At 46.9% G+C, this 12356-nt stretch overlaps 8 protein-coding genes across 8 annotated transcripts; 3 read left to right on the top strand and 5 right to left on the bottom strand.

Annotated features, from left to right (window-relative positions):
• Positions 1–29: 29 nt before the first annotated feature.
• On the bottom strand, positions 30–1244 carry Bathy02g00310 (cytochrome c peroxidase; the record flags this gene model as incomplete). Its single annotated transcript, XM_007514905.1, has 1 exon — positions 30–1244. The coding sequence occupies one exon, from the start codon at positions 1242–1244 to the stop codon at positions 30–32; it is 1215 nt and encodes a 404-aa protein (XP_007514967.1).
• A 327-nt stretch (positions 1245–1571) lies between these two features.
• Bathy02g00300 (unknown protein) lies at positions 1572–2108 on the top strand (the record flags this gene model as incomplete). Its single annotated transcript, XM_007514406.1, has 1 exon — positions 1572–2108. The coding sequence occupies one exon, from the start codon at positions 1572–1574 to the stop codon at positions 2106–2108; it is 537 nt and encodes a 178-aa protein (XP_007514468.1).
• A 65-nt stretch (positions 2109–2173) lies between these two features.
• Positions 2174–3028, bottom strand: Bathy02g00290 (predicted protein; the record flags this gene model as incomplete). Its single annotated transcript, XM_007514629.1, has 1 exon — positions 2174–3028. The coding sequence occupies one exon, from the start codon at positions 3026–3028 to the stop codon at positions 2174–2176; it is 855 nt and encodes a 284-aa protein (XP_007514691.1).
• A 183-nt stretch (positions 3029–3211) lies between these two features.
• Bathy02g00280 lies at positions 3212–4102 on the bottom strand (the record flags this gene model as incomplete). The annotated part of the gene is made up of 1 exon (XM_007514862.1): positions 3212–4102. One exon carries the CDS (start codon positions 4100–4102, stop codon positions 3212–3214), a length of 891 nt encoding a protein of 296 aa, XP_007514924.1.
• Positions 4103–4353: 251 nt separating this feature from the next.
• Bathy02g00270 (mannose-6-phosphate isomerase) lies at positions 4354–5601 on the top strand (the record flags this gene model as incomplete). Its single annotated transcript, XM_007514539.1, has 1 exon — positions 4354–5601. One exon carries the CDS (start codon positions 4354–4356, stop codon positions 5599–5601), a length of 1248 nt encoding a protein of 415 aa, XP_007514601.1.
• Positions 5602–5668: 67 nt separating this feature from the next.
• Positions 5669–7021, top strand: Bathy02g00260 (predicted protein; the record flags this gene model as incomplete). The annotated part of the gene is made up of 1 exon (XM_007514858.1): positions 5669–7021. One exon carries the CDS (start codon positions 5669–5671, stop codon positions 7019–7021), a length of 1353 nt encoding a protein of 450 aa, XP_007514920.1.
• Positions 7022–7100: 79 nt separating this feature from the next.
• Positions 7101–9938, bottom strand: Bathy02g00250 (predicted protein; the record flags this gene model as incomplete). The annotated part of the gene is made up of 1 exon (XM_007514970.1): positions 7101–9938. The coding sequence occupies one exon, from the start codon at positions 9936–9938 to the stop codon at positions 7101–7103; it is 2838 nt and encodes a 945-aa protein (XP_007515032.1).
• A 182-nt stretch (positions 9939–10120) lies between these two features.
• On the bottom strand, positions 10121–12154 carry Bathy02g00240 (predicted protein; the record flags this gene model as incomplete). The annotated part of the gene is made up of 1 exon (XM_007514840.1): positions 10121–12154. The coding sequence occupies one exon, from the start codon at positions 12152–12154 to the stop codon at positions 10121–10123; it is 2034 nt and encodes a 677-aa protein (XP_007514902.1).
• Positions 12155–12356: the final 202 nt, after the last annotated feature.

The raw sequence follows: 12356 nt of genomic DNA, 5'->3' as shown, positions 1-12356 counted from the left end.
TTTCGCAGCGAGCGCTGTCGTTATGGTTGTTATAATCTGCTTCCGCCGCCGTTCCTTTTGAACTGTTCCAACGCGTCCGCGACGTCTCGTTTCCCGTATTCTTTCGCCAATCCTAAAGCGTCCAATCCTTGTCTATTTCTTAAACCGATATCAACACCTCGCGCGTTCAACAACTGCTTCACGACTTCCAAGTGACCAAACCTGGCGGCATCGTGTAACGCGGTATCGCCATCGGAATCTTGCGCGTTGAGAGGGACGCCCAAATCGACCAACGTTTGAATCGTGTGCGCGTGTCCCCAATACGCGGCTTTGTGCAACGCCGTTCTCCCGCTCCCTGGATCACCCTCTCTCACGTCCGCACCCTCTGCTAACTTTTTAATCTCCACGACACCGTGCATCGCGCTCTCGCGAAACTTGGCCGATTTCCGTTTCATCTCTCCAGCTTTCTGCGCTTGCGCGTGCGGACAGCAGTGCGGGACGCCCAACGCCAACAACCGCGAATACGCGTCCGCGAAATCGCGAAAAAACGCCTCTTGATCCTTCGCGTATAACTCCACGTACTTGCGAAACGTTCCATCTCGTATCAACGCCACGTCTGTCGGTAACATCATCAGCGTTTTCGTCTCTTTATCCGTGTATTGCATCTCTCCGTCCCACTCTCTCGGTACCCAGGTCAAGGACACCAAGTTTCGAAAATACTCGTTATCAAACTTCAGAGGATTGTGCGTCCAAGGACCATCGTATCCGCTTCGAACGAAGTGACACCGTCCTAACGTGTGCGCTCCACTCAACGCAACGATGTCTCGATCGCTCATGCCCATTCTGTGGAACACGTCTCTCAAATGGTCTTTTCCTTGACTCGCGTCCGGTAACCGTCCGTGCATAGGGCACCTCGCGTTCGTCGAATCGTCCGTCCTCCCGAACAAGTACGGCACGTGCGGCCCACCGGCGAATTCCACCGCCAACGCCCCGGCGTAGGTATACAAATCCGCCTCGGATATGTTCGGGTGTACTTTCTTCACCTCGTGAAGCATGTCTCGAACGATGCCTAACCCGTTATTCGCCGGGTCGTCTTTCTCTGGGGCAAATCGCATGGTCGCGCCGTTCGACCCACCGGTATTACTGTGTTTATCGTACGTCCCGGAGGAGTGCCACGCTTGTCTGACTGCGATCGGGAACGCGATGACTTTTGAGTTTAACAGAGCTTTGTGCAAATCTCTCTTTAATTGATCTTTATCGTTCATAGTTTATTCTTCTTATTACGTGTAGTCGTGTGTGTATCTAATGCAGAGAATTCTCTTAGAGATATTTTTGTCATCAGGTCATGCGACAGCCGCTTTTTTCCTTTTTTCGCTCGAATCTCAAAAACTAACTTTTCTCATTTTCTCATCACTGCAGTTGTTTGTTTGTGCGTCATAAATAATAATACCAAACGAATACTAATACTAATACTAATAATACTAATACTAATACTAATACTAATACTAATACTAATACTAATGGTAAAGAAGAGAGAAGAAGACGACAACGATGATAAGAAAGCCAACTTGGCTTTGAAGACGCGCGATGCTATGTCGTTGGAAATGAAAAATAATGAAGACGATATCGATGAAAATGATGATGATGATTTCATGTACTCGGAGATGGAAAAAAAAGCACTCGAAACCGAAGAAGAAGAGGAATGGAAAACGTCTTCGTATAAAATAGAAAACATGCAACTCAAACTCTACGTGGACGTTCTGGATAAACTGTGCAAAGAAGATAAGATCGAACAGTTCGTGAAAGTATTCGCGCCTCCCGATTTAGAGGAAGAAGATAGAGTATATTTCATGGAGAGTTTAAAAGGGACGATGGAAAACGGCGAGAGGTGGAAACGGATGAAACGAGAGATTGAGATTTTACAGACGGGGAAATATCGCGGGATATCCGGGGATCAAGAAAGAGGCCCGGTGGAATTTAGATTCGATATGATGGTAGACGAAGACAAAGAGGAAGACAGAGAAGATAATAATAATAGTAAAATGAAGAAGAAGAATAGAAATAGCATTCACATCATGCGGGAAGTCGTGTTTCGGAAAACGAACAACGTGTGGCACGCGGAAGGATGAAACCCTTCTTTTGATAACAAAGCAATACTATAGTTTCTTAATATTAACCTTATTATTATTATTTCCTAAACGTCTACTTTTGATGTTGATGTTGTTGTTGTTGTTGTACTTGTTGTTGAAGCGCTGCTAGTGTTGGAAGACGGCGAATCTCTTTCTTCTCGTTTCTTTCGCATGGCGCCTCGACTAAATCTACCGACGATGCCGGATTTACCATCTAATCCTAAAGCCGCGTTCGACGCTTTCGTCTCTTTATTCTTCATCCAATAGCTCTCCTCTTCTTTATTAATGACCTCTAAAAGGTTTGGATCGACTTTAATTTTACTAATCAAAGTTGGTACGAATGGATTTTCATCGCCTTCTCGGTTCCTCGCCAGTAAACGCCGTTCTTCTTCCGCTTCTTTCTCAACCAGTTCCCTAGCTTCTGCTTCCGTATATTTTCGTCCGGATGGATATTGCTTCGTCCTAATTAACGGTTGCGCTTTTTGGTTCATGTATTCCAACTGTCTCAATGCAAACTGTCTCACGAAATGTCTGCCTGTATTTTTGTTCTTTTTCGAAGAGGACGACGAAGAGGTTTCTTCCTTTTCGTTTCTCTCACCTGCGTGCATATCGATCGCTTCCAACTTTGCCAACGGCCTTCGATTATAATACGCCCTGATTAACTTATCCTCGGGATAGACGATCTTCTCTTTCTTCTCGGCGAGGAAATCGTTCATCCCAATCGCCGTGTTCGCCGGGTGAACCCGTTCCATCGCCTGTAACCATTTTGGTTTTTCGATGATGCCTTCGCCCGTCAGCTTTTGCGCTAAGGGAAACAAGAGATTTTTCGCCTCTCGTTTCCCGGTTTTCGTTCTCGAGCGGAACATGTCCATGGTTAATTTGAGCGCTTGATTCGCAGACGACGCCGCGCCTCGCTTCATTTTTTGATGTCGTCGCTCTTTCGTTTTCGTTTTATTAGAGAAGTACTACAAGTGGTATTCTGTGTGTGTGCGTATGTGTTGTTGTTTATTTATTCTGTGCGTTACGTGTTCTTTGTGTCGCCCTTTTTTTAGCTTCTCTTTCTCTCAAGTCTCTCTCTCAGTCTCTCTCTCTCTTCGTCGCTATCAGAATCCCGGAAATCCCGCTAACCTCGCAATCGCTGTTCTGAAGCGTAGTTGTTGTTGTTCCTCGTCAAACAAATCGTATTCTTCGTCCGTTGGTTCTGGAGATCCTTTTTCGAGCAAGTAGTTTAGGCAGTCGTGGTGCTTTAAGATCCGAGCCGAAGCGATGTATCGCCAGTTGTCAAGAGGCACTTTCGCCTCTTCGACTAAGTATTGAAGGCAATTGAGGTGGCCTTGCCACGCAGCTTGTCCCGCGCAGGCGAGCTTTGCTACATCAGATATCTTTCTTTCTTCGACGATATATTTCAAGATCTCCACGTGACCAGCACCTGTTGCTTGTCCTGCCACTTCTTCTTCCATATCTCGCGAAGGTTTCACTTTGTCGAAAAGAAATCGAACACAGTCGAGGTGTCCTCCAAGAGCAGCTTGTTTACACGAAGCGTTTTTATCACACGGGCAACCATTATAGAAACAGTATTTCAACATCTCGCGATTACCTTTAGCTGCTGCCGCTTTAATCGTCCATTCATCCCACTCGCAGTGTTTCACTTCTCTCGCCCACTTGAGAAACTCGAGTTTGTTCGTTCCAGCAACTCCCATGCAAAACCACGCTTGGTCTTTCACTCTTCCATCTTCATATTTCTCTCCCCAGCGTATGTTATTCCACGCCCATTCCAACGTTGAAATAGATGTTAATTCAACAATAGAGTAACCTAATCCCGATACGTTTACCCCGGCATACTCAAGCACACCCCAACTCTCTCTATTCACCTCTGAAAAGAAAAACCGATCTGTCGTCTTCAATTTCGGAAGCACATGCGAGACAAACACATCCTTATGATGCAACACCAATCCGTTCCATAACTCCGTCGGTCCGAGCTTCAACCGCTCCATTTCCGCGGCGAGCTTTTCTTTCTCCCTCTTCTTCTTTCTCTTCTGCGCGCCGGATATTATCTTTTTCCCACCCATTCGTTGTTGTGTGTCAACTTTCTTTTTCTCTTTTTCTTCTTCACATGTAAATGTGTCTTTTCTTTTGGGGGCCGTTTTCCGTTTTATTCGTTCTTTCTCGTTGACTCAAAACTGTCAAAACTCTTCTCCAATTTTTATTCATTTTTATTCCCCGTCGTCGTATAGTATTATTTATAATGAAACGCGGCGCACTGGTACAGCTGAAATGCGCTATTCAGCATTACGATTGGGGCGTTTCCGGACAAACCCCAAGCGCGGTGGCTGAACTCGGTTCTTTAAACAGAGAGGAAAAAATTGATGAAGAGAAACCACACGCGGAGTTATGGATGGGGACGCATCTGAGCGGACTGAACGTGATTAAAGAAACTGATTCTTCTTCTTCTTCTTCTTCTTCTTCTTTAAAGCAACACGTGGAAGCGAACGCGAAGGAAACGCTCGGGGAGAAATGTTTAAAAAGGTTTGGGAACGATTTACCGTTTTTGCTGAAAGTTTTATCCGTGGCGAAAGCGCTTTCGATCCAAGCGCATCCGGATAAACAGTTAGCGGAGAAGTTACACGAAGAGAAACCGCACATGTATAAAGACGCGAATCATAAACCGGAGATGGCGTTAGCGGTGACTGAATTTGAAGCCATGAGCGGTTTTATTAGCGAACCGAAAGAAGCGTTGGAGAAGTGCCCGGAATTGAAACTGTTGACCGGGATTCGTTTGGAAGAGATGGATGCCATGAAAGAAGATAAGAAAGCGCAGATGAAATATTTGTTCACGAAAGTGATGTTGGCGGAAAAAGAAGAGGTGGCGAAGCACGTGCGAGCGCTGGTGAAACGATTAAAGGAGGAGGCAGAAGGAAAAGGAGGAAACGGCGACGACGAGAGAGACCGGTTGGCGTTGAGATTGAACGGACAATATCCAGACGACGTCGGCGTCATGTGCGCGTACTTGTTGAATTACATCAAGTTGCAACCAGGAGAGGCGGTATACATGGCGGCGAACGAACCGCACGCGTACTTGGACGGCGAATGCGTGGAAGTCATGGCGACGAGCGATAACGTCGTGCGAGCCGGGTTGACGCCGAAAGCGAGAGATACGGAAATCTTATGCGACATGTTGACGTACAAGTTGGGGAAACCAGAGGTTCTCACGGGAGATGTCATCGATAAAAACACGAAACGATATTCGCCTCCGTTTGACGAGTTCGAGTTGGAAGTCATCTCGTGCTCGAAAAACGAAACCGCGGAATTGACGGTAAGCCAAGGACCTTCGATTTTGCTCGTGAAAAACGGGAAAGGTACACTCAACGGCGACGTTATGATTGAGAAAGGATCGGTCGTTTTTGCCAACGCCAACGAGAAGATGACTTTGACGAACAGCGACGACGGCGAGGTTTCCATCTATCGAGCGCAAGTCAACACTCGCGTCTTTTAATTTTTGATATTTTTTGCTTACTTCGACTGTACATTTTTTTGCATCATCTTCCTCATTAAGAATCATCATGGCGTGGATAAAGGCGGTCACTCGGACGCATTCCTCTTCTTTAACTTCTTCTTCTTGGTATTCATCTCGCCGCCGCCGTTGTCGGTGTCCTCCTCGCATTGCTTATTGTGCTCTCTTAAAGAAGGGAAAAGCAGACGACGAGAAAGATTTTGACGAGTTCGTTACGAAACATTCCAACGCTCGCGCTTCCATCGGGTACGATAAAACGACTCGCGTTCGAGGCTTGTTCGCGTCGAGAGAGATTAAAGCGAAGGAGGAACTCTTCCACGTTTCGTTGAAGAAAGAAGACGAGAGAGTGTTCATCGACAATTACGAGAAAGGAGATGATGATTGGGCCGCCAGTTTAGCCAAACAGATATTAGTGAAAAGGAGGAGAAGTACTTTGAGTGATGATGAAAAGAAAGAACTAAAGATAGCGTACGCGAACGCGCTGCCGAAGGAGATGATCGGCATCGCGAATAAGTGTTGCTTTTACGACAATAACACGCGATACGAACTCGTTTGCAAGTTTTTCGAGGCCACGGGCGATCACGACGCGAAGGAGGAGTTGATGAAGTATGAAAAACAAGTGTCTTCGCGAAGCCGCCGCCACGGCGAAGAAGAAGAAGAAGAAAAGTACGGCTGGGCGTTGAGTCAAGTATTTTCGAGGACGTTTCGAATTGAAGACGCGAGAGGTAGGAGAGCGCCGCGGAGAGTGATGATTCCAATCGTCGATTTATTAAACCACTCGTCCGTGGAGGAGGAAGTGAACGTGACTTGGAGAGTGAAGGAAGATTTGAGCGCGTTTATCGTCGAGGCGAAAAGAAACGTCGGGAAAGACGAGGAGTTGATTCTTTCCTACGGCGAGAGAAACGATCAGCACTTTCTGTTATTTTATGGATTCTTACCGTCCATGAACCCGTGCAATTCAGTCATGATGTGGGAAAACGTCGACGAGTGCTTGAACTGGTACCAAAATCTCTGCGGCGCGGATGAAAACGATACAAAATGGGACGCGATGAAATACAAATGCAAACGAGCGCTCGGTTTACTCAAGAAGAAAGACGAAGGAGATTTTATCGACGATGATAACGATGAACGGCGTCGATTTATCCTGAGTCCAAACGCGAAAGTCGATAACACCACGTTACTCGTACTCAACGAGATATCTGGAGATAACGATATGGCAATAGCCGCTGTGAGAGTAAGAGCGGAGGAAATTCTTTCGCAAAGATTTGCGTCGGACGACGACGCGAACATTGAAAGGATCTTTAAACACTTACTTGAGGAAACACAGATGGACGAAGGCGATATCGAACTGTTGAGGGCGTATAGAAATAGAAAAAGAGATATTCTTAGAGAAATCATTTAGATGTAGTTGTAGATGACTTTAGAGCAGATTAGATGTAGTTGTACCAGTAGTTAAAGTTTTTTATGACAGAAGATGCTTCTTAAGGACACGCGCTCAAGAGACTGTTAACCACGTGCACGACCAAACGCGCGGCGGCTTTTACGCTGGGCGAAATGTTCTGAGAACTCGATCCTAATTTTCGCAAAGACTCGTAAACGGCAGTCAATACCGGTCGCACGTGCAACTTCAACGCGGGGTCTTGAGGATCGATAGCCAAGCACGTGTCGCGAATCCAATCGAGCTTTCTCTCCGCGTCTTTCGTCGTCAAATCCGAAGAGAGCTGTTGCGCCAGCGAAAGTAGCACGAACGGCGACAACGGACACGGATGCTGTCCAAACACGCGCTCTGGAGCTACTTGAGAACACAACCACGAGACAATTTCGAGATTGGAAGTACCTAACGCCGATGAAAATGCAGCGTCGAGATTGCCGGTATTCAACAATCTCTTGATCTCTAAAGTAGGATCCTGTGGCGCTTGCGGCGGCGGTTTCCGTTGCTCCAAGTCGGCGAGTGAACGCACTCCTCCTCCTCCACCAGCTTGTGGCGGCATTTGCTGCTGAAACATTCCTTGCGATGGACCAGATTGTTGTTGCATACCTCTAAATGCGTTGGAAACGGAAGATTTGAGTGCAGAATCTAAGGACTGCGGTAAACTTCTCATCTCGTTCACAGTTCTTTGCAACTCTTGGACGAGAGGCATCGCGTTTGCTTGCACCGATTGATCTCTAATTTGCATCAACTCGTTGTTAAGTTCACCTATAGAGCGCTCGAAAGTGTTTGCAATTTGGTTAAACATGTTTTGCGTCGAGCGTTCAAACGCTGGAATCATGACTTGTTGCATAGCTTGTCGAATTTCGGATTGAAGAGTCGTTTGCACCGCTTCCTTTGCGGCGGCGACGGCGGCGCGTTGCGAAGCTGCCGCGTTCGTCGCAAGAGCAGCTTGCACTGCGGCGGCATTTTCACCCAAAAGCTCCGAAACTATTTGGGATATCGCGCTTGGTAAATCTTTCGTGGTTGCTTGCGACATCAGCGCGATTAATTGCTTTTGTCGTTCGCGCTCCGCATTGTCTCTTTTCTCGCGTTCCTTTCGCAACTTATCTCGATCTTGTTTAAGTTCATTCTTTAGTTCTCTGATTAACTTTGCAACTTCTTTATCACTACCACTGTCGCCACTTGTAGTAGCGGTAGTAGCAAAAGTAACTGGCGCTGAAACAGGCGCCGCGGCCGGTTTACTCGCCTGTTGCTGCGCAATTGGAGGCGGAGGTTTATCGCTCACCGATGGAGAGCTCGGTGCGAGTTCCTCTGCGCTTGCCGATTGCGACATAGATTTCTTAAACATATCCGGGGTCAAGAGTCCCGAAACAACCGGCGAGGCAGCGCGCTGAGGAGGAGCATCGGTGATAATGGAAGGGAGTTCCTGTTGTACTTGGTCCGCAATAGTCGAAGAAGGGCTTTTACCCTTCGGTAACAATCGCACGCAATCTAACATCGGTAAACGCAATTGCTGAATCGCGCCGGTTTGCATACAAAACAGACCAAACTGCGCGCTTTGTACATCATCGTCTTCATCCGAGACATCGAGAGCTACAAGCGATAAAATCGGTTGCGACACGCTAAATTGAGAAATGTAATTAAATTTACTCTCGTGTTCATTCACAGAAAGAGCGTATACGACGTTTCTCTTGGAATCCGCAAACAAAAAGCACTGCTTATCTTTATACCCGACCCTGGCGAATTGAAAAGAGTTCCAGAACCACTCGGAAGAACATCCAATTTTAATCGATTGAGTCGTTTTAAGAGTTTCTGTTTTTTTGTCGTAATGCAAGCATTCGATGTAAGCACAGCCCGAACTCGCGTTTACAGTGGTGGCTACGGCCAACGTGTTCTCATTCATCCATCGCGCCGCGCAGTTTCCCATTGACTCCCTTTTTAACAAAGTCGTCTTCGTGAATCCTAAACCTTGCGGTTCTAACTCAAACACTACTATACCATACCACCCTGAGACGTCCCTTTCAGTCGTCGCGACGATTCGTCGCTGGTTTGTAACGTCAATCGAAGTGATCGGGCCGTGCAAGTCTACGTTCTCTTCAAACGGAATCGGCGATTGGCCGCCGGCATCTTCATTTAAATCTACGGAAGATTTGAAGATTGCGTTCCCATACGCGATCAAAAATTCCGCTTTGCTGTCGTTGGATGATTTTCTAGGAAACCAGCGAAAGCTCGGCACGATTAAAGAGTCGTTCGAAGTGGTCGTTCCGTTCACGTTGTCCGCTTCGCTCGACACGTCCAACTTCAACAGCGTCGAGTCGCTGATCGTTTCCGAACTCTCGTCCTCGTTTAGTCTTCTCACAAGCAACGTCCCATCTTCGCTCAAGGTTGCCAAAATGTTCTCTTCCTCGTTCGTGGACGGTAAAAAACTCATGCTCGCGATTGGCGTCTCGTGCCCTCTGAGAAGCGAGCGCGATTGACTCACTTGACTCAACACTCTGACTAACCCGTTCCGAATCCCGTAGCAACAAAACGTCTCGTTCGCGGCTATCTTTATAGCGTTTGACTCTTGATATTCCGTCGCGTACACCGTAATCGGAGACGCTTCCAGTTGATTCTCTTCAGAAGAGGCTCCTCCGAAATCATTCTCCACGTCTATTGTGCTTTCTTTCAACGAATCGTCGATCGCGCAGCCTTTCGTCAAATGCTTCAACGCTTGTTGCTTTAACAATTCTTCGTCCTCTTCGCCGTTCTCGTAAAATTTCATTTTACTACCGTTTGTTCCCGATCCTGATCCTCCTTGCGTCGTCGTTTCCGTCGTCGTCGTCGGGAATGATTTCGTATAAGAGTCCCCGTCGTCCTTCTTCTTCTTGTTCCCAAACAATCCCATCTCAATTGTGTGATTGTGTTTTCTTTCTTGTGGCGAGTGCACTAAAATTTTTTTGTGCGAAAAAATGAAGAGACGAAGACAGAGGAATTTTTTAAAGTGACTACTATTAGTATTTACATCATCAGTCGTCTGCGTGTCGAACACCATCACCTAAAAATGAAAGTTAACTGGTTGTCTCCCTTTTACTGCAAACCCCACAGTTCTTTCAAAAGTTCGTACACGTAAAACGAAACCGCCGCGGAGGGGAAAATTTTCGTATAGTTTGGAATCAAACCGGCGTAAAGCGCGGGAATACCTTCGGCTCGCGCGATGTGCACCATGCCTTGAACGACGTTTTTGTACTGCGTGGCATTTTTTGCACCATGGGCGAGCGTTTTCATGCCTTGAACTTGCATTCGACGCTGTACGAGCTCGATCGGGTAGACGCCGGTCTGCGCGGCGGCTCCCGCGAGCGCGCCGAAACACAACGTCGGTAAAGGATTTGAGGACTGCGATAGCGTCGATTCGTCTTCGTTGAGGAAACGCACGCGAAACTTTTTGTATTGTTGCTTGCAATAATCGTACACGAAGAAGTTGATGGCGCCGTAAGGAGCAACTCGAATCATGTTCGCGCCTAAACCTTTCCACAACGCTTTCGGGCCTTCGTTTTTGATGAGTTCCGACCAAGCGACTTCGAGGCGCATGCCGGTCCCGGAGACGCGCGAACGAAGCGTATCGATTGGATGCGTCAGAGCAGTTCCACACATGGACGCGACGGATCCACCGATCATGCGTTCACCTCCGCTCAAATCCCCCGCAGCGGTTTTGTTGTTCGTGTTATTATTATTTTCTTTCTCGTTCTCGATTTGATCTTTTTGTTTCATTTTCAACCGTCTCGCTTTGTACGTGTCGTAGACAAAAAACTCAACCGCTTTGGTCGGCGCGATCCTCAAAACGTTCAAAGAGTTACCGCGAAAGAGAGCGGGTGCACCTTCTGTTCTGATGATGCGCTTTAAGGAACCCAGAACGCCACCATCAGCGGCAATTTTCGAAGAATCGAGCATGTATTCAATCTTTACGCGTTCCAACGGAGCGACGACGGTCCGCGATACGCCGCCGGAAATCGCCCCGACGAGCAAATGCAAAGACACCGCTTTCGCTTGCGCTTTCCTCTTTTCGTTTTCAGACGCACCTTTTGGAACGGTCACGAACGAGTGATTCAAATCTGTCATGCTTCGTCCCCACACCTCGACGACGTCTCCCAAATCCGCCGCCGAAGAGAGCAACAGAAAGTCTCGAAACTCGGCAAAATCGATCGCTTTACCCATGGAAACAAATCCGCCTTTCCCATCTGAACTTTTCGGTAACGATTTCGGAGAAAACAAACCTTTTCCTTTACTAAACGCCCCTTCACCTCGTTTTATGCGTTCTACCATTGAATCCACCTCTTTGTTCGTCGCCGTCCATCGCCCGAGCGCGAAGAGCACTCGCTTCAACTGCCACGGCGTCAAGTACCCCAAATTCTGCTTATCAAACTGCCGAAATGTTTTCAACAGTTCTCGTTCTCGTTTTACCGCGTAGACTTGAAACTCGCGAAACGTGAGCGTCGGGCAGTCTTCGAAATGTTCCTTTCGCTTCTTCGTTATTTTGTTCATAAACGACAAGACAGAGTCTCGCGAGGCTGGAAACTTCAACTTCTCCAACGCGACGCGGATATCCTCGCCGGTAATTTCAACTTTGTTCGCGGATAAATCGTTGAACCGTCTTTGTAACGCTTTGAATCCGTACGAATTCGGATCCGGGAGATTTTCATCATCGTTATCATCATCGTTATCGTCACCAGCCGTCGTCGTCGTCGTCTCCGAATTATTAGTACTATTCGTTGTTGTCTTCTTAAAATGAGCATTCGCAGAAGTACTTTTTGAAGAGATGGACGCCGTTAAGATCGATCGCATCGGTTTCCTCGTCCTTCTTTCTCTCTCCTTCTTTCTTTCATCCCTGTCGTTGTCGTCGGTATAAAATTCACACCCATTCTTTTTTGTCCTCTTCTTCCTCTTCTTCTCGTCGTCTTCTTCTTCTTCGTTGTTGTTGTTGTTGTTTTTAAAAGTGTTCGTTACGAATTTGAGTGCAACTCCCCCCGAGGAAGAATTCATCAGATTTTTTAATCCGAGAAATCCACCAGGAAGAGAAGAACGATGACGATGATGCGCTGATGATGACGCTCCTTCACGCGTCATTCTCCCAACAAGTCGTCGTCGTCGTAAAAGTAGTATTTATAATAAAAGGGAGAGTAATCACAAATCACAAATAATTCGTTTTTTCTCTCTTTTTTTGTCACGACGGTTCTCTTGTTTTTGTGTGTTCTTTTACACCTTCCCCTTTTTTTTTGTCTTTTTGGCCCTTTGGACCTTTCTCTTCGTCTCGCCTTGATTGATGATG

Source organism: Bathycoccus prasinos (assembly GCF_002220235.1).
Source record: "Bathycoccus prasinos genomic : Chromosome_2".
Taxonomy (NCBI): domain Eukaryota; kingdom Viridiplantae; phylum Chlorophyta; class Mamiellophyceae; order Mamiellales; family Bathycoccaceae; genus Bathycoccus; species Bathycoccus prasinos.
This window is presented reverse-complemented; position numbering and strand designations above follow the sequence as displayed.